General features: G+C 47.2%; 2 protein-coding genes across 2 annotated transcripts in view; one reads left to right on the top strand and one right to left on the bottom strand.

Annotated features, from left to right (window-relative positions):
• JTB (jumping translocation breakpoint) overlaps positions 1-16,920 on the top strand; it is a 164,558-nt gene extending 147,638 nt beyond the window's left edge. Inside the window, exon 5 of the mRNA XM_063946762.1 lies at positions 16,792-16,920. Within this exon, the coding sequence (XP_063802832.1) occupies positions 16,792-16,813 (22 nt within the window). The 3' untranslated portion in view covers positions 16,814-16,920. The remainder of the gene's footprint in view (positions 1-16,791) is intronic.
• On the bottom strand, positions 10,561-12,692 carry LOC134980867 (leucine-rich repeat and immunoglobulin-like domain-containing nogo receptor-interacting protein 4). Its single transcript, XM_063947859.1, has one exon. The coding sequence runs from the start codon at positions 12,684-12,686 to the stop codon at positions 10,800-10,802; it is 1,887 nt and encodes a 628-aa protein (XP_063803929.1). The 5' UTR covers positions 12,687-12,692; the 3' UTR covers positions 10,561-10,799.
• Positions 16,921-18,455: the final 1,535 nt, after the last annotated feature.

Genomic DNA, 18,455 nt, shown 5'->3' with positions numbered 1-18,455 from the left:
TCACAGTTCCGCCTCACACCCAAAATGACTGGCGGCGCGGCTCCATGGGCTGCACAGCACTTGTTGAGTGACCAGCTTGGATCCCGCTGGCCTGTACCTGGGCCCCACATGTGACGCACTGCAGCTCAGTGGATTGGTGCAGAGAGAGCTGAGCACCCTGGGAGCCCTGTACCCACCTACCCCCTCCCGTGTGACCCACTGTGCATCATACATCTGTGTGTGTGACCCCTGGTGTGTATCCCAGTACCCTCCTACCACTGTGTGTGTGTTATACACCTTGTAACCTTTGTGTATATGACACCCTGTATCCCTACCTCAGTGTATATGGCACCCTGTACCCCTACCTCTGTGTATATGACACCCTGTACCCCTACCTCTGTGTATATGACACCCTGTACCCCTACCTCTGTGTATATGACACCCTGTACCCCTACCTCAGTGTATATGGCACCCTGTATCCCTACCTCAGTGTATATGGCACCCTGTATCCCTACCTCTGTGTATATGACACCCTGTACCCCTACCTCTGTGTATATGACACCCTGTACCCCTACCTCAGTGTATATGGCACCCTGTACCCCTACCTCAGTGTATATGGCACCCTGTACCCCTACCTCTGTGTATATGACACCCTGTACCCCTACCTCTGTGTATATGACACCCTGTACCCCTACCTCTGTGTATATGACACCCTGTACCCCTACCTCAGTGTATATGGCACCCTGTATCCCTACCTCAGTGTATATGACACCCTGTACCCCTACCTCAGTGTATATGACACCCTGTACCCCTACCTCAGTGTATATGACACCCTGTACCCCTACCTCAGTGTGTATGACACCCTGTACCCCTACCTCAGTGTGTATGACACCCTGTACCCCTACCTCTGTGTGTATGACACCCTGTATCCCTACCTCAGTGTATATGACACCCTGTATCCCTACCTCTGTGTATATGACACCCTGTACCCCTACCTCAGTGTATATGGCACCCTGTACCCCTACCTCTGTGTATATGACACCCTGTATCCCTACCTCAGTGTATATGACACCCTGTACCCCTACCTCAGTGTATATGACACCCTGTACCCCTACCTCAGTGTATATGACACCCTGTACCCCTACCTCAGTGTATATGACACCCTGTACCCCTACCTCTGTGTATATGACACCCTGTATCCCTACCTCTGTGTATATGACACCCTGTACCCCTACCTCAGTGTATATGGCACCCTGTATCCCTACCTCAGTGTATATGACACCCTGTACCCCTACCTCAGTGTATATGGCACCCTGTACCCCTACCTCTGTGTATATGACACCCTGTACCCCTACCTCTGTGTATATGACACCCTGTACCCCTACCTCTGTGTATATGACACCCTGTACCCCTACCTCAGTGTATATGGCACCCTGTACCCCTACCTCAGTGTATGACACCCTGTACCCCTACCTCAGTGTATATGACACCCTGTACCCCTACCTCTGTGTATATGACACCCTGTACCCCTACCTCAGTGTATATGACACCCTGTACCCCTACCTCAGTGTATATGGCACCCTGTACCCCTACCTCTGTGTATATGACACCCTGTACCCCTACCTCTGTGTATATGACACCCTGTACCCCTACCTCAGTGTATATGGCACCCTGTACCCCTACCTCAGTGTATATGACACCCTGTACCCCTACCTCAGTGTATATGACACCCTGTACCCCTACCTCAGTGTATATGGCACCCTGTACCCCAACCTCTGTGTGTATGACACCCTGTACCCCTACCTCTGTGTATATGACACCCTGTACCCCTACCTCTGTGTGTATGACACCCTGTACCCCTACCTCAGTGTATATGACACCCTGTACCCCTACCTCAGTGTATATGACACCCTGTATCCCTACCTCAGTGTGTATGACACCCTGTACCCCTACCTCTGTGTATATGGCACCCTGTACCCCTACCTCAGTGTATATGACACCCTGTATCCCTACCTCAGTGTATATGACACCCTGTACCCCTACCTCAGTGTATATGACACCCTGTACCCCTACCTCAGTGTATATGACACCCTGTATCCCTACCTCAGTGTATATGACACCCTGTACTCCTACCTCAGTGTATATGACACCCTGTACCCCTACCTCTGTGTATATGGCACTCTGTACCCCTACCTCAGTGTATATGACACCCTGTATCCCTACCTCAGTGTATATGACACCCTGTACCCCTACCTCAGTGTATATGGCACCCTGTACCCCTACCTCAGTGTATATGACACCCTGTATCCCTACCTCAGTGTATATGGCACCCTGTACCCCTACCTCAGTGTATATGACACCCTGTACCCCTACCTCTGTGTATATGACACCCTGTATCCCTACCTCAGTGTATATGACACCCTGTATCCCTACCTCAGTGTATATGACACCCTGTATCCCTACCTCTGTGTATATGGCACCCTGTACCCCTACCTCTGTGTATATGACACCCTGTACCCCTACCTCTGTGTATATGACACCCTGTACCCCTACCTCTGTGTATATGGCACCCTGTATCCCTACCTCAGTGTATATGACACCCTGTATCCCTACCTCTGTGTATATGACACCCTGTATCCCTACCTCTGTGTATATGACACCCTGTATCCCTACCTCTGTGTATATGACACCCTGTACCCCTACCTCTGTGTATATGACACCCTGTACCCCTACCTCAGTGTATATGACACCCTGTACCCCTACCTCTGTGTATATGGCACCCTGTACCCCTACCTCTGTGTATATGGCACCCTGTATCCCTACCTCAGTGTATATGGCACCCTGTACCCCTACCTCAGTGTATATGACACCCTGTACCCCTACCTCAGTGTATATGACACCATGTACCCCTACCTCAGTGTATATGACACCCTGTACCCCTACCTCAGTGTATATGGCACCCTGTATCCCTACCTCAGTGTATATGACACCCTGTACCCCTACCTCAGTGTATATGACACCCTGTACCCCTACCTCAGTGTATATGGCACCCTGTATCCCTACCTCAGTGTATATGACACCCTGTACCCCTACCTCAGTGTATATGGCACCCTGTACCCCTACCTCAGTGTATATGACACCCTGTATCCCTACCTCAGTATATATGACACCCTGTATCCCTACCTCAGTGTATATGGCACCCTGTACCCCTACCTCTGTGTATATGGCACCCTGTACCCCTACCTCAGTGTATATGACACCCTGTACCCCTACCTCTGTGTATATGACACCCTGTACCCCTACCTCAGTGTATATGACATCCTGTACCCCTACCTCAGTGTATATGACATCCTGTACCCCTACCTCAGTGTATATGACATCCTGTACCCCTACCTCAGTGTATATGACATCCTGTACCCCTACCTCAGTGTATATGACACCCTGTACCCCTACCTCAGTGTATATGACACTCTGTACCCCTACCTCAGTGTATATGACACTCTGTACCCCTACCTCAGTGTATATGGCACCCTGTATCCCTACCTCTGTGTATATGACACCCTGTACCCCTACCTCTGTGTATATGACACCCTGTACCCCTACCTCTGTGTATATGGCACCCTGTACCCCTACCTCAGTGTATATGGCACCCTGTACCCCTGCCTCAGTGTATATGACACCCTGTATCCCTACCTCAGTGTATATGACACCCTGTACCCCTACCTCATTGTATATGACACCCTGTACCCCTACCTCAGTGTATATGGCACCCTGTATCCCTACCTCAGTGTATATGACACCCTGTACCCTTACCTCAGTGTATATGACACCCTGTACCCCTACCTCAGTGTATATGACACCCTGTATCCCTACCTCAGTGTATATGACACCCTGTACCCCTACCTCAGTGTATATGACACCCTGTACCCCTACCTCAGTGTATATGACACCCTGTACCCCTACCTCAGTGTATATGGCACCCTGTATCCCTACCTCTGTGTATATGACACCCTGTACCCCTACCTCAGTGTATATGGCACCCTGTATCCCTACCTCAGTGTATATGGCACCCTGTACCCCTACCTCAGTGTATATGGCACCCTGTATCCCTACCTCAGTGTATATGACACCCTGTACCCCTACCTCAGTGTATATGACACCCTGTACCCCTACCTCAGTGTATATGACACCCTGTACCCCTACCTCTGCGTATATGACACCCTGTACCCCTACCACAGTGTATATGACACCCTGTACCCCTACCTCAGTGTATATGACACCCTGTACCCCTACCTCTGCGTATATGACACCCTGTACCCCTACCTCTGCGTATATGACACCCTGTACCCCTACCTCTGTGTATATGGCACCCTGTACCCCTACCTCAGTGTATATGGCACCCTGTATCCCTACCTCAGTGTATATGACACCCTGTACCCTTACCTCAGTGTATATGACACCCTGTACCCCTACCTCAGTGTATATGACACCCTGTATCCCTACCTCAGTGTATATGACATCCTGTACCCCTACCTCAGTGTATATGGCACCCTGTATCCCTACCTCAGTGTATATGACACCCTGTACCTCTACCTCAGTGTATATGGCACCCTGTATCCCTACCTCAGTGTATATGACACCCTGTACCCCTACCCCAGTGTATATGGCACCCTGTACCCCTACCTCAGTGTATATGACACCCTGTACCCCTACCTCTGTGTATATGACACCCTGTACTCCTACCTCTGTGTATATGACACCCTGTACCCCTACCTCTGTGTATATGACACCCTGTATCCCTACCTCAGTGTATATGGCACCCTGTATCCCTACCTCAGTGTATGTGACACCCTGTACCCCTACCTCTGTGTATATGACACCCTGTACCCCTACCTCAGTGTATATGGCACCCTGTACCCCTACCTCTGTGTATATGTATATGACACCCTGTACCCCTACCTCAGTGTATATGGCACCCTGTATCCCTACCTCAGTGTATATGGCACCTTGTACCCCTACCTCAGTGTATATGACACCCTGTACCTCTACCTCAGTGTATATGACACCCTGTACCCCTACCTCTGTGTTTATGACACCCTGTACCCCTACCTCAGTGTATATGGCACCCTGTATCCCTACCTCAGTGTATATGGCACCCTGTACCCCTACCTCAGTGTATATGACACCCTGTACCTCTACCTCAGTGTATATGACACCCTGTACCCCTACCTCTGTGTATATGACACCCTGTACCCCTACCTCAGTGTATATGGCACCCTGTATCCCTACCTCAGTGTATATGGCACCCTGTACCCCTACCTCAGTGTATATGACACCCTGTATCCCTACCTCAGTGTATATGACACCCTGTACCCCTACCTCAGTGTATATGACACCCTGTACCCCTACCTCAGTGTATATGGCACCCTGTATCCCTACCTCAGTGTATATGGCACCCTGTACCCCTACCTCAGTGTATATGACACCCTGTATCCCTACCTCAGTGTATATGACACCCTGTACCCCTACCTCAGTGTATATGGCACCCTGTACCACTACCTTCCTGGCGTTTTGGACAGTGTACACCCCCTGACGCTTTGTGTGACACCCTGTACCCACCTACACCTGTGTGTCTGTTTTTGTTATACCTTGTACCTGTGCATGCTCAGGGAGAGAGGGGAGCTGACAACTGTGACAAGGGAGGGAAGGGATATTTTGTGTGCGGCTCTCGAATATTCGCTGGAATGTGTTAAGTGACCCCCCCCAGTTAAATAATTGCTCACCCCTGGGGTAACGTCTAAACATTACCACCGTATATGGAAGAAGTATGTCTCTTGGTGTGAGAGCAGACAATATTCTGCGGTGAAGTTTCATCTGGGACGTCTCCTGCATTTTCTGCAGTTGGGAGTGGATGTGGGCCTACATCTAGGCTCCATAAAAGTCCAGATTTCGGCCTTGTCTATTTACTTTCAGAAACAATTGGCTTCTCTCCCTGAGGTCCAGACGTTCTTGAAGGGTGTTTTTTCACATCCAACCTCCCTTTGTGCCTCACACGGCACCTTGGATCTCAATTTGGTTCTGCACTTCCTCTAATCAGACTGTTTTGAACTGTTACAGGAGGTATACATAAAGTACCTTACATGGAAGACCGTCACACTGCTGGCTTTGGCTTCAGCAAGATGTGTATCGGAGCTGGGGGGGAATAGTCGTACAAGAGCCCCTACTTAATTTTCCATGAGGACAGAGCTGAACTCAGGACTCGTCAGCAATTCTTCCTATGGTGGTGTCCGCATTTCACATCAACCAACCTATTGTGGTTCCGGTTGTTACGGACACCTCTGCTACTTCAAAGTCTTTGGATGTTGTGAGGGATTTGAAGGTGCATGTAAAGAGAACAGCTCGTCACAGGAAATCGGACTCGCTGTTCGTTCTTTATGATCCCAATAAAATTGGGTGTCCTGCTTCAAAGCAGTCTATTGCACGCTGGATCAGACTCACTATCCAGCATGCTTATTCCACGGCAGGCTTGCCGGTTCCAAAATCTGTACAGACCCACTCTACTAGGTCGGTGGGTTCTTCTTGGGGGCTGCCTGGGATGTCTCGGCTTTACAGTTCTGCTGAGCAGCTACTTGGGCAGGTTCGAACACGTTTGCAAAGTTTTACAAGGTCAATACTTTGGCCTCCGAGGACCTTCCGTTTGGTCATTCAGTTCTGCAGGAACCTCAGCACTCTCCCGCCCGGTTTGGGAGCTTTGGTACTTCCCCATGGTACTAAAAGGATTCCCAGTATCCCCTAGGACGTAAGAGAAAATAGGATTTTAATTACCTACCGGTATATCCTTTTCTCGTAGTCCGTAGGGGAAACTGGGCGCCTGCCCGGTGCTTCGTTCTTCCTGCACTGTTCCTTGGTTCAGTAATGTTGTTGGTTCAGCTGTTGCTGTTCCTGGTTTCAAGTTTGGTTAGCATGGCTATCCTCTTGTTTTTTGTTTGTGCTGGTAATCTCACCACTTTCCTTTTTCTGTATCCTCTCAAAGTATGTCCGTCTCCTCGGGCACAGTTTCCTAGACTAAGTCTGGTAGGAGGGGCATAGAGGGAGGAGCCAGCGCACACTGTCAAATTTTTAAAGTGCCCATGGCTCCTAGTGGACCCATCTATACCCATGGATTCCCGGTATCCCCTACGGACTACGAGAAAAGGATTACCGGTAGGTAATTAAAATCCTATTTTTATCACGACCTGTGATAATTCCCTATTCAATTGTCCGGTATATTGGAATGCTTTATAAGTGGGACAAGTGTTTTTAGATTTGCAGGTGGGAGGATTTTTGTGGAAGTTTTCTTTAAAGTAGCCTAAAATGTCCCAAATATATACTTATACCCATTTTATGTATCCCCCAATTTAATGTGAGCACTTATTTTGCTGAAAAACACTTGCCTTCTATGATTTTTCCATAAAAGAAAAAACAGCCATTTGACCCAATGTAAGTACCCCAAATCTTTCTGTTATGACCACTAATAGACTTTTTTTACTGTTTTCCTATCTTAGTTTGTCTTTTTTTGGGGGTACAGGTAGATTTCCCCCTTTTATTCTACACTTTTATCTGGTTTTGATGGCAAGAATTATCGCAAGTATCCCGTTTTTGCACATTTGCAATAGGATAGGTCGAAAATTAAGGAGCACGCAAACCCGAGATAAGAATTTTTTGCGTTAATTTTTTGGCGATGTTTTTTTTCAAATTCATCTTCCTTGATGGTGGTTAGAACAAAAACAAAACACGTTCCCTTTTAGTTCACTTACTTTCAATTTCTTTGAAAAAATCAGCCACTTTTCTGTTAGTTTCAGGGTAGTTTTTCTTTGCACTGTGCATAAGCTTACTAATGACATATTCAGGAAACTCTTCTGAAAATAAAGTGTGGTATAAATTGTGTGGGTACTGCAAGAATAATTACTGATATTGATGTCGGAATGTTATGAGACCAAATAGTGCCCAATGCCCCATATGTGTTTAGCAGTGATATAATGAAATTATACCTGAAAAATCCACACCTTTATTATCATGTGAGTAAAGATTCATCTACAAAAATGACTAGTCCCAGAGGAAGCTCTGGAACACAGCAGGGACTTGGGAGGGGTTCCACGAAGAACCATAACATCCCCTCTTTTAATTACTCTTTTTATTTGTAAAAAATGTTGCGCCTCCTTCAAATAATATTTTTTTCCGAATGATATTTTGCCCTATTTCCAACTTTTCATGCCTTTGCCCTCTCCTCCCGCTCTTGCTACTACTTAAACCTTATATTATGTCACAAGTTAGATATTTAGCAACAAAGAATACACAGACAGGGCTATAAGCTCTGATTTAGAATGCTAGATGGAAAACAAGGGGTTATGTATAACAGTAATGGTGTATGTTGCTCTTAATTTGGCGTGATATCAAAGCAGCAATCCCACATAGAATATTTTTCTTTACAAGCATTCCTTTTTGCTTAGTTGCCCTTATAGAAATCATTATCTCTTTTTCAAAATATCTCTGGCATTGGCAAAAAATGGCTGCCACACAGATAAAGAGCCACTATTTTCAGCATGTTGTATTCAGGCAGTAAATTTGTATCTGGAACACACCATGTTGCAGTGCAAGGTTAGAAAACACAGTTATATTTTTCTGTGCAGGGTAAACAGTGCCTGCTTTTGCTTGTAGACCACACATGTTAGACAGTTTTATTTTTACACTGAAATTTAGATTTTTATTTTATTATCTGCCCACCTGCAACATCGTTTTGCCCAAGTGCATATTTACTTGCTTTTTTTCTTTTCTTTTTGCTTTACTTCCAAATCAGAATCAGACCCAGAGTATGAGAGAAAGAGGAGGATTTAATAGTACACAGAGCTAAGAATATTGGTCTAAAGTTTCCCTGCTCACTACAGTACTGATGTCCTGTACTGATCTGTGCCACCCTGTCCTGGCCCTGTCCTCTAAACATGTGACGTCATTATGCCATGTCGAGACGGTGGGGCCTCCAGCAGCAGGAAGTAGAGTACTGCGTCTCTACAGGCTGAGTGCCCGGAGCATCCAACGGACACTCCAGACAGCTGTACTGCAGTGCTTGTGACTGCAGAGTGCCGTTCCAAGCACTCTACAAGCCAAATGTAGGTGTTGTTGGGCAGCGATGGTGCCGCCTCAGGGTCCTGCGGCCTGAGGGATGGCATTGCTCGCACAGTCCTAGTTATAGCTCTTGCTCACTACTTCATGTGCAGTGTGACTGTGGTTGCCATGGTAATGAAGAATTATCTCACGAGCAGGGCCCTCTTCCCTCATGTGCTTATCCTTTCTTACTTTAATAATCTTCAACTGCATCAACTCCAGCAGTCTTCTGCCACCTGATACTTGTTCCAGTGTCATCTGCTGATGTAACTATGTTTATTTACCCTGTACTTGTCCTATACTGTCATCTACTGTAAGTTGCTGTTTTCCTGTTTGATTATTCATGTACTCTGTAATTGGGCGCTGCGGAACCCTTGTGGCGCCATATAAATAAAGGATAATAATAATAATAATAATAATAATAATAATAATAAAGAAATAGAAGCTTTCGAAAAGAACCCAATAAAAATGGGTAAATACCAACATTCTTCTTGCAGCAGCAGTCATTTTTTTTTTTTGCTGCTTTATTGTTTACACTCTCATAATGTTTGTATTCTCAGAAAGTACCACTAGAGGGGTGTAGTGATCTGAATATTGTGGTTTGTCACCCACAAGTGATTTGTTTGGCCCATTATCACAGGGACGAGCGATATATGTAACATTGGTGGTCATTCCGAGTTGTTCGCTCGCTGCTACTTTTAGCAGAATTGCTAATAGGCTAAAATCCGGCAGTTCTGCGCATGCGTATGCACAGCAGGGCGCACGCGCTAAGCAATTTTACACAAAACTATGCTATTTTACTCGCGGGCGAACAAAGCTTTTCAATCGCTCTGCTGATCGTAGTGTGATTGACAGCAAGTGGGTGTTTCTGGGCGGAAACTGTCCGTTTTCAGGGAGTGTGCTAAAAAACGCAGGTGTGCCAGGTAAAAACGCAGGAGTGGCTGGAGAAACGGAGGAGTGGCTGGCCGGACGCAGGGCGTGTTTGTGAGGTCAAACCAGGAACTAAACGGACTGAGGTGATCGCAATCTAGGAGTAGGTCTGGAGCTACTCAGAAACTGCAAGGAAATACTTAATAGCAGAATTGCTAATCTTTCGTTCGCAATTTTGCTAAGCTAAGATACACTCCCAGAGGGCGGCGGCCTAGCATGTGCAATGCTGCTAAAAGTAACTAGCGAGCGAACAACTCGGAATGAGGGCCATTGTGTGGAGTAAGAGGAATTTTGAGTGAAGATAATGCTAATGTGCTGACTTTATTTGTTAAATAGATTGCTATTAATAATAAGACAAACTATAAAGTAGACTTCATTTTAAATAGTATTTTATCTTTAAAACATTTAATTCTAAACTTTGAAAAACATACATTCTGCTAAAAAAATTATCAGTTTTGATACCTTGCTGATGCTACTATTATCGTTCATCGGTAAGTAGTAGGATTTGTCTTTTCATTGGGGGGCAGTAACACAGTGATTACAAGACATGAGTATTGTGTGTGTAGAACATTGCATTATGGCATCTCAGCGGCCTGAGTGCCTGAGCTCTCTGCGTGGAGTCGTAATATTGTTCAACTTTGGTTAGTTGGAAGCCCCCACTACCCATGACTGCACATATTGCCACCATCTGAAAGGATTCAGAATGGTAGAAAGGCATTCCATGCCCCTCTTTGCTTTGCAACCAACCCTTAGAGAAGTTTCATGGTGAATTTGTTGTCATCTGCTGCTGCCTGTCCTCGAGAAGTCCTGGGGATGTAGTCTATGTTGACTGTGTGCTTGATGTTCCCACGTCCACGGCTCCAGAGGAAAATGAAGATGAAGCAGAGAGTGACAGAGCTGATGAAAGGCAGGATGCCCCCAGCACTGATGACAATCAGAAGATGACTGTGGACTATAGGAAGCGAAGGCAAAAGGGCAGTACCGTTAAATGGGGCCACTTCCAGGTGAACCCATGCAGAATCATTGCCTGCCACGTTACTAGCCAGGCAGAGATAAGCGCCGGAGTCTTTTGCTTTCACTGGGAGAAACTGGAGCGATCCTTCGGGCAGGACTGTAATTCTTCCCTCTCCTCGCTCTACAGCCTTGACCACGAGTGGAGTTCTCCATGTCTGAGCTTCTGTGGCTGTCGTTAGCCGGTCTGAGAAGATTTGTGCATGCTGGGGGAATTCCGTAGCTGCCATTCCTGCAGCATCCTGCTCTACTACTGATTTTTTGTCTACTGTCCATGGTGTTGGTGGCAGCACCCAGTTGGTGGTGGGCTCAGGCACACCATGACTCTTGCAGCTGATGGTCAGCTTGTCGCCTTCCTTCGCCTTTAATTCTCGTGGTCCTTGCTCCACTATCCTTGGGGCATGGCAGGTGAAAAGGTTTGGGCACAGCAGCTGAGAATTGTCTGGGATGACCATCCCTTGTAGCGATGCAGGAGCTGCACAGAGTGGTGGCTTCCCCCCCAAATTAATTTTCTGATGCAAGACCCAGCAAAGGCGGCAGTCACATGATAGGTTAGTCCCCGATAGCAGCAAGGTCTCTAGGGTTCCATGTGGAGGCAGGGCGTCCTCTGCAACCCAGCAAAGTGGATTATTCGAAAGGTCCAGCAAGCGAAGGTTGTCCAAACCGTTGAAGGAACCTGAAGGTGCAGAAAGGAGTTTCCCCCCAGACAATCGCAGCTCTTCTAAGTTTTTCAGTGCACTGAAACAACGTCCGATAAGGACAGTAATTGGATTCTGAGACAGATCCAATCTCCGAAGATGAATTTGAGATTGCAGTGCTTCTGCTGGTACTAAGCTTAGATTACACTGCGTTAGTGACAGGGAGGAAAGGTTCAGTCCAGAGAGACTGAGTGGCCCAAGATTTGCAAGGGAAGGCCAGTGGTCCATATCTAATACTTTTAGCAACGTCATTTCTGAAAACGAGAGATCCCGCAGCACCGAGCTCGTTACTCCTCCCAGCCGGAGCTCAGAGAGCCGGGGCAGGGTGAACAGAGCCTGAGAAGGCACACTTCCCAGTTTGGTATTCTCCAGCCCCAATCTCTGCAGCAGGGGCATCCCCAAGAAAGCACTAGATGATATAAACAGAAAAGGATTGTCCCCAATCTCCAAGTGCCTAAGCTCCTGGAGCCCCCGGAAAGTCTGATCCAGCAGAATGACCAATTGGTTTGCTCGGACGTCTAGCCACGTCAGATAGGGCATTCCTGAGAATACTCCAGGGGTCAACAGTTTCAACTGATTGTGGTGGACTAATAGGATGTGCAAGTTTGGCAAGTCGCTAAATGCTCCAGGTTCTATCCGGGATAACTGGTTGTGGCTCAGGTCTAGCTCCTGCAGGTCCTGCAGATGGGAGAAGGCCCTGTGCTGCACCATTCTGATTCGGTTATAACTGAGATCCAAGAAACTGGATGAGAGAGGTATCTCTACTGGAACTATGCTGAGGAGCCGGTGCTTGCACAGGGTGGTATTGTCATGGGCAGGACAGTAGCAGGGTGCAGGGCAGCTGGAACATAGCAATCTCAGCAAGATTCCCACAGACATAAACAAGACCGGTGGGTTCAGCAGTAGTGTCAGTCGCCTTATTTCCATCTTCAAGAAGAGGGGATATCCGGAATGCTCATTCTGTGCAGCTGTCTACTAGCAGTCCTGAGTGAGCGACAGACCTGTTGGTTTAATCATCAAAGAGAATTAGATTCATGTCCATTATACCAACCAGTTTAATGTCACTTTACCGTAAAACAGAAAAAGTAATGCAAACACATTAATAGAAAGTCATTCTCAAGGCAATTTTATTAATGTTCTGGTGGATAACTGACCGCTGTGTTTTCATGGGAGCGCAAACAGGTTTCACTGGACAGCACCATATTGTATATGGAGTGCTGTAGCTCTTAACAATGTAGATAGGACTACATTTTGTGTTAGTTGCTAGCACAGAAACTTAATGAAAAGTAGAATTAGAATATGTTGAATAGGTATAGTACGCTCCTGAGCACTGATTTAGCTGTCTAAAGCTTTTAATTGAATGACGTTCAAAATCCTTTCTCAAACCAAACAATTTACTAGGACATCACGTATGGTGCCGCTTGGACGCAGTGTATAAAAACAACTCAGTGTACTGCAGCCGCTGCTAAAGCAAACTTAGCACTGACTACAGGGAAAGTTTGGAAGTTCACCATTGAGAAGGAGATATGGAAAATGCCTTTCCGATGTGTGATAGTAGCCTCTCTAGTCATTAGTGTTCAATGGCATTGCTGAGAATGCAGCCTGTCCAGTCACTAGGAGCCAGTGACATCACTGAGGATGCAGCCTATCCAGTCACTAGAGACCAGTGACATCACTGAGAGTACAGCCTATCCAGTCACTAGGAGCCAGTGACATCACTGAGAGTGCAGCCTATTCAGTCACTAGGAGCCAGTGACATCACTGAGGATGCAGCCTATCCAGTCACTAGAGACCAGTGACATCACTGAGAGTACAGCCTATCCAGTCACTAGGAGCAAGTGACATCACTGAGAGTGCAGCCTATCCAGTCCAGTCACTAGGAACCAGTGAGATCACTGAGAATGCAGCCTATCCAGTCACTAGAGACCAGTGACATCACTGAGAGTGCGGCCTATCCAGTCACTAGGAGCCAGTGACATCACTGAGAGTGCAGCCTATCCAGTCCAGTCACTAGGAACCAGTGACATCACTGAGAGTGCAGCCTATCCAGTCACTAGGAGCCAGTGACATCACTGAGAGTGCAGCCTATCCAGTCCAGTCACTAGAGATCAGTGACATCACTGAGAGTGCGGCCTATCCAGTCACTAGGAACCAGTGACATCACTGAGAGTCCAGCCTATCCAGTTACTAGAGACGAGAGACATCACTGAGAGTGCGGCCTATTTAGTCACTAGGAGCCAGTGACATCACTGAGAGTGCAGCCTATCCAGTCGCTAGAGACCAGTGACATCACTGAGAGTGCGGCCTATCCAGTCACTAGGAGCCAGTGAGATCACTGAGAGTGCAGCCTATCCAGTCACTAGGAACCAGTGAGATCACTGAGGGTGCAGCCTATCCAGTCACTAGAGACCAGTGACATTACTGAGAGTGCAGCCTATCCTTTCAATAGGAGCCAGTGACATCAGTTAGAATGCAGCCTATCCAGTCACTAGGAACCAGTGACATCAGTTAGAATGCAGCCTATCCAGTCACTAGGAACCAGGGGCATCAGTGAGAGTGCAGCATATCCAGTCACTAGGAGCCAATGACATCACTGAGAGTGCAGCCTATCCAGTCACTAGGAGCCAGTTACACTACTGAGAGTGCAGCCTATCCGGTCACTAGGAACCAGTGACATCAATGAGAGTGCAGCCTATCCAGTCACTAGGAACCAGTGACATCAGTGAGAGTGCAGCCTATCCAGTCACTAGGAGCCAATTACATCACTGAGAGTGCAGCCTATCCAGTCACTAGGTACTAGTGACATCACTGATAGTGCAGCCTATCCAGTCATTAGGAGCCAGTGACATCACTGATAGTGCAGCCTTACCCTTTGCCACTAAGATGAGAATTATCAGTAAGTGGAGAAGGCATTTACAAGTTGCTCACATATTGTAAGCACACAGTGCTTCATATGCTTATTAGCACATGTAAACTGTTATGTAGTGTTATCTTGACAGAGCAGTCCTAGAAGGGAATTCAGCTGAATGTGATGTAGCGTAGCACCAGGAATGAGTGCTCAGAGCTATTTCATTGTCTGTGCTGTAAACCTGCGACTAGAGGATTTCCACTCGCACCTCCTGTGATGTGAGCAGTAATCTGACTTAAGTGCAGTGATGCTCGTTGAGGATTTGCGGAATATGCTATCAGCATCGCAAACTGGCACTTTTGCAATTTACAGTGCCTATAGCCCTGCATTAGTTACAGTAAACTGCATCTTCCGGCTTAAATTCCAGACGCGATGCGGACAATTGAATATCTGGACATTCATTTCCGGAGCTAAACAACATCACGTTCAATTGAATTCCCGTCCTAGACTTTTTGTCTGAAGAATTGGTTAGAGGGGGTTACAGATTAAGGGGTCTATTTATAAACAAACTAACAAAGTGGTATGTTACTGAAATATTTAGCAGTTTATTGTGTTATGTGTTTCACCATATTTATATAAATTATTATGCATCAGCCCAATTGTGTGCTATGAACTTGGAGTCAGTATTGAATGGCAATAGCCTGTGTGGCTGCTGTCGTATTGGCACGCGGCTGTTATGATCACTAGCCTGTGCGCCTGGTAATAATGCCACTCCCCTCTCCTCGCACAGGATGTGAGCTTTGCGGTCTCCCGGTAACCAGAGCCTTCACTCTATCGCAGACACCTACTTGCCATATGAAAAGTAGAGTACAGTGAAATTCTACACATGTATCATGATGAGAGTTGCTGTTCTCTATGGTTCTCAGAGACCAGATAGTAGTACACAAATCTGATGGTTTGCATTCTACTCCGATTGCGGATGGACTGCAGAACAGGTTCTGCGTTCTTGCTTGCAGTGCGTATCGCCCCCATTTGTAGCCATGCCTGGGCCAGGGTCTGCATCTTCCAGCGCAGATTTTCTGGTCCAGACCGAAAACACCCGCCATCCTGAATAACCCGAGGGCCACTCCTCTGGAGAATGTTTTCGCAGAGTGATCCGATGCTGCATTTCTCGGTCGCAGCAGCAGATCACAGAAGCCTGCAGGTGATATCTCAGATCCAGTGCCTGTGTCCGATGCATCAGATCTCATCGCTACCATCGGTCACAGCAACCCTAAGGTTACTCAGAATGGCCACCTCTTCTTCTCCGCTGCCAATAACTCTGCATTGGAAGAAGTAGATACTGGACTCGGCGCTCCCACAAAACAGGGGCGATGCACCCCCCTCTCCTCCACCTGACGGCCGCAGCCTTTCATTCAGGCAGCGGTGGGTCGCATGACATTGCAGTACATGTGCACTGCGGCCCCCTGGCGCATGCACAGTCTGCAAACATTGTTCAGTTGCAACCGATTGGGGACTGTGGGGGTCATTCCGAGTTGATCGCTCGCTAGCAGTTTTAAGCAGCCATGCAAACGCTATGTCACTGCCCACTGGGAGTGTATTTTAGCTTAGCAGGAGTGTGAACGAATGTATCGCAGAGCGGCTACAAGTATTTTTGTGTATTTTCAGAGTAGCTTCAGACCTACTCAGCACTTGCGATGACTTCAGACTATTTAGTTCCTGTTTTGACGTCACAAACACGCCCTGCGTTCGCCCAGCCACGCCTGCGTTTTTCCTGGCACGCCTGCGTTTTTCCAAACACTCCCTTAAAATGGTCAGTTGACACCTAGTAACGCCCACTTCATGTCAATCACTCTGCGGGCAGCAGTGCGACTGAAAAGCTTCGCTAGACCCTGAGCAAAACAACATCGTTCGTTGTGCCCGTACGACGCGCGTGCGCATTGCGCCGCATACGCATGCACAGAATTGCCGTTTTTAAGCCTGATCGCTGCGCTGCGAACAAATGCAGCTAGCGATCAACTCGGAATGACCACCTGTGTGCGGTATCAGACCCAGAGTTTCCCTGGACCTACCTTTACAATAGTGGTTTCTCTGCACGGGGCTCATTCTCTATCTCTTTGCGAAGCTGAGGCTATTAGGTTGTACCATCGTTTCCCTGACCAATCATCCCTTTTTGTTTCACAGCAGCTGCAGAGAAAAACCCTGAAATCCTGATGCCGCCTGAGTGAAATCTTAGGAGCCTCCTGCTGAATATTTAATCTGCTAATTTTGTGGTATCCTGGATAGCGGTGGAGGTGACCTGCGACACAAGAGGGCTGCACCCAGGAAAATATGAAAGGAGTAGATGAGGTTTCCGGCACGCTTGGGTGAGTGGTGAGTAAAACTCAGCCGACCGTGTGTCTGAGTGTCAGAGCTGCCACACACAGATATACCAACTTACGTCCCGCGGGACAAGGAATGCGTCATTAGAAGGGCTGTTCTATAATTAATGCAAGATGACAACACTTTATGTTCCACTTAGATTCCCTGACATATACAGTAGCAGTATACTCTGGGCACCGGCCTTACATAGAATCGGAAACATAGATTTGGACGGCAGATAAGAACCACTTGTACCATCTAGTCTGCCTTAGAGGACTGAACAACAGAACTGAATGCACTCTGCAATAGAGGACTTGCAGGACTTAGTAACACAACGTGAAGATGCACACATGCTTGGCCATGCGGAATTCAGAACAAAGTAGTAACACGCATCTTGCTAGCGGAAGATCATGCCCCAGCGCCCGCGTTTATAGATGCCAGGTTCTTAGCCTAGAAAGCAGATTTCTCCCTGGAAAGGAGACGGGTGTCAGGCAGAGGTCTGGCGTATCATTTCAGCTCTCGCTACATGGAGACATCCGAGTGGTGTGGCTTTCAGTAGACACCGCAAGAACACACTGTGTTCCATTAGACACAACAACAGCTTAGTATGTAGCGGAGGAAACACCAAATCCAGGTATAATGTGGCTGACAGATAGTGCAGATCTTTCCAATCTCTTGCTTGAGTTACTGTGTGAGGGCTAGACTGATTTAGATACAGTGCATCCGGAAAGTATTCACAGCGCTTCACTTTTCCCACATTCTGTTATGTTACAGCCTTATTCCAAAACGGAAAAAATCATTTTTTTCCCCTCAAAATTCTCCACGTGAAAAAGTTGTTTTTTTTAGATTTTTGCAAATTTATTAAAAATAAAAAACTACGAATTCACATGTACATAAGTATTCACAACCTTTGCTCAATACTTTGTTCATGCACCTTTGGCAGCAATTACAGCCTCAAGTATTTTTTAATATGATGCCACAAGCTTGGCACACCTATCTTTGGGCAGTTTCGCCCATTCCTCTTTGCAGCACCTCTCAAGTTCCATCAGGTTGGATGGGAACCGTCGGTGCACAGCCATTTTCAGATCTCTCCAGAGGTGTTCAATCGGATTCAAGTCTGGGCTCTGGCTGGGCCACTCAAGGACATTCACAGAGTTGTCCTGAAGCCACTCCTTTGATATCTTGGCTGTGTGCTTAGGGTCGTTGTCCTGCTGAAAGATGAACCATCACCCCAGTCTGAGGTCAAGAGCGCTCTGGAGCAGGTTTTCATCCAGGATGTCTCTGTACATTGCTGCATTCATCTTTCCCTCTATCCTGACTAGTCTCCTAGTTCCTGCCGCTGAAAAACATCCCCACAGCATGATGCTGCCACCACCATGCTTCACTGTAGGGATGGTATTGGCCTGGTCATAAGCAGTACCTGGTTTCCTCCAAACATGACTCCTGTCATTCAGGCAAAAGAGTTAAATCTTTGTCTCATCAGACTA

Source organism: Pseudophryne corroboree, chromosome 12 (genome assembly GCF_028390025.1).
Source record: "Pseudophryne corroboree isolate aPseCor3 chromosome 12, aPseCor3.hap2, whole genome shotgun sequence".
Taxonomy (NCBI): domain Eukaryota; kingdom Metazoa; phylum Chordata; class Amphibia; order Anura; family Myobatrachidae; genus Pseudophryne; species Pseudophryne corroboree.
This window is presented reverse-complemented; position numbering and strand designations above follow the sequence as displayed.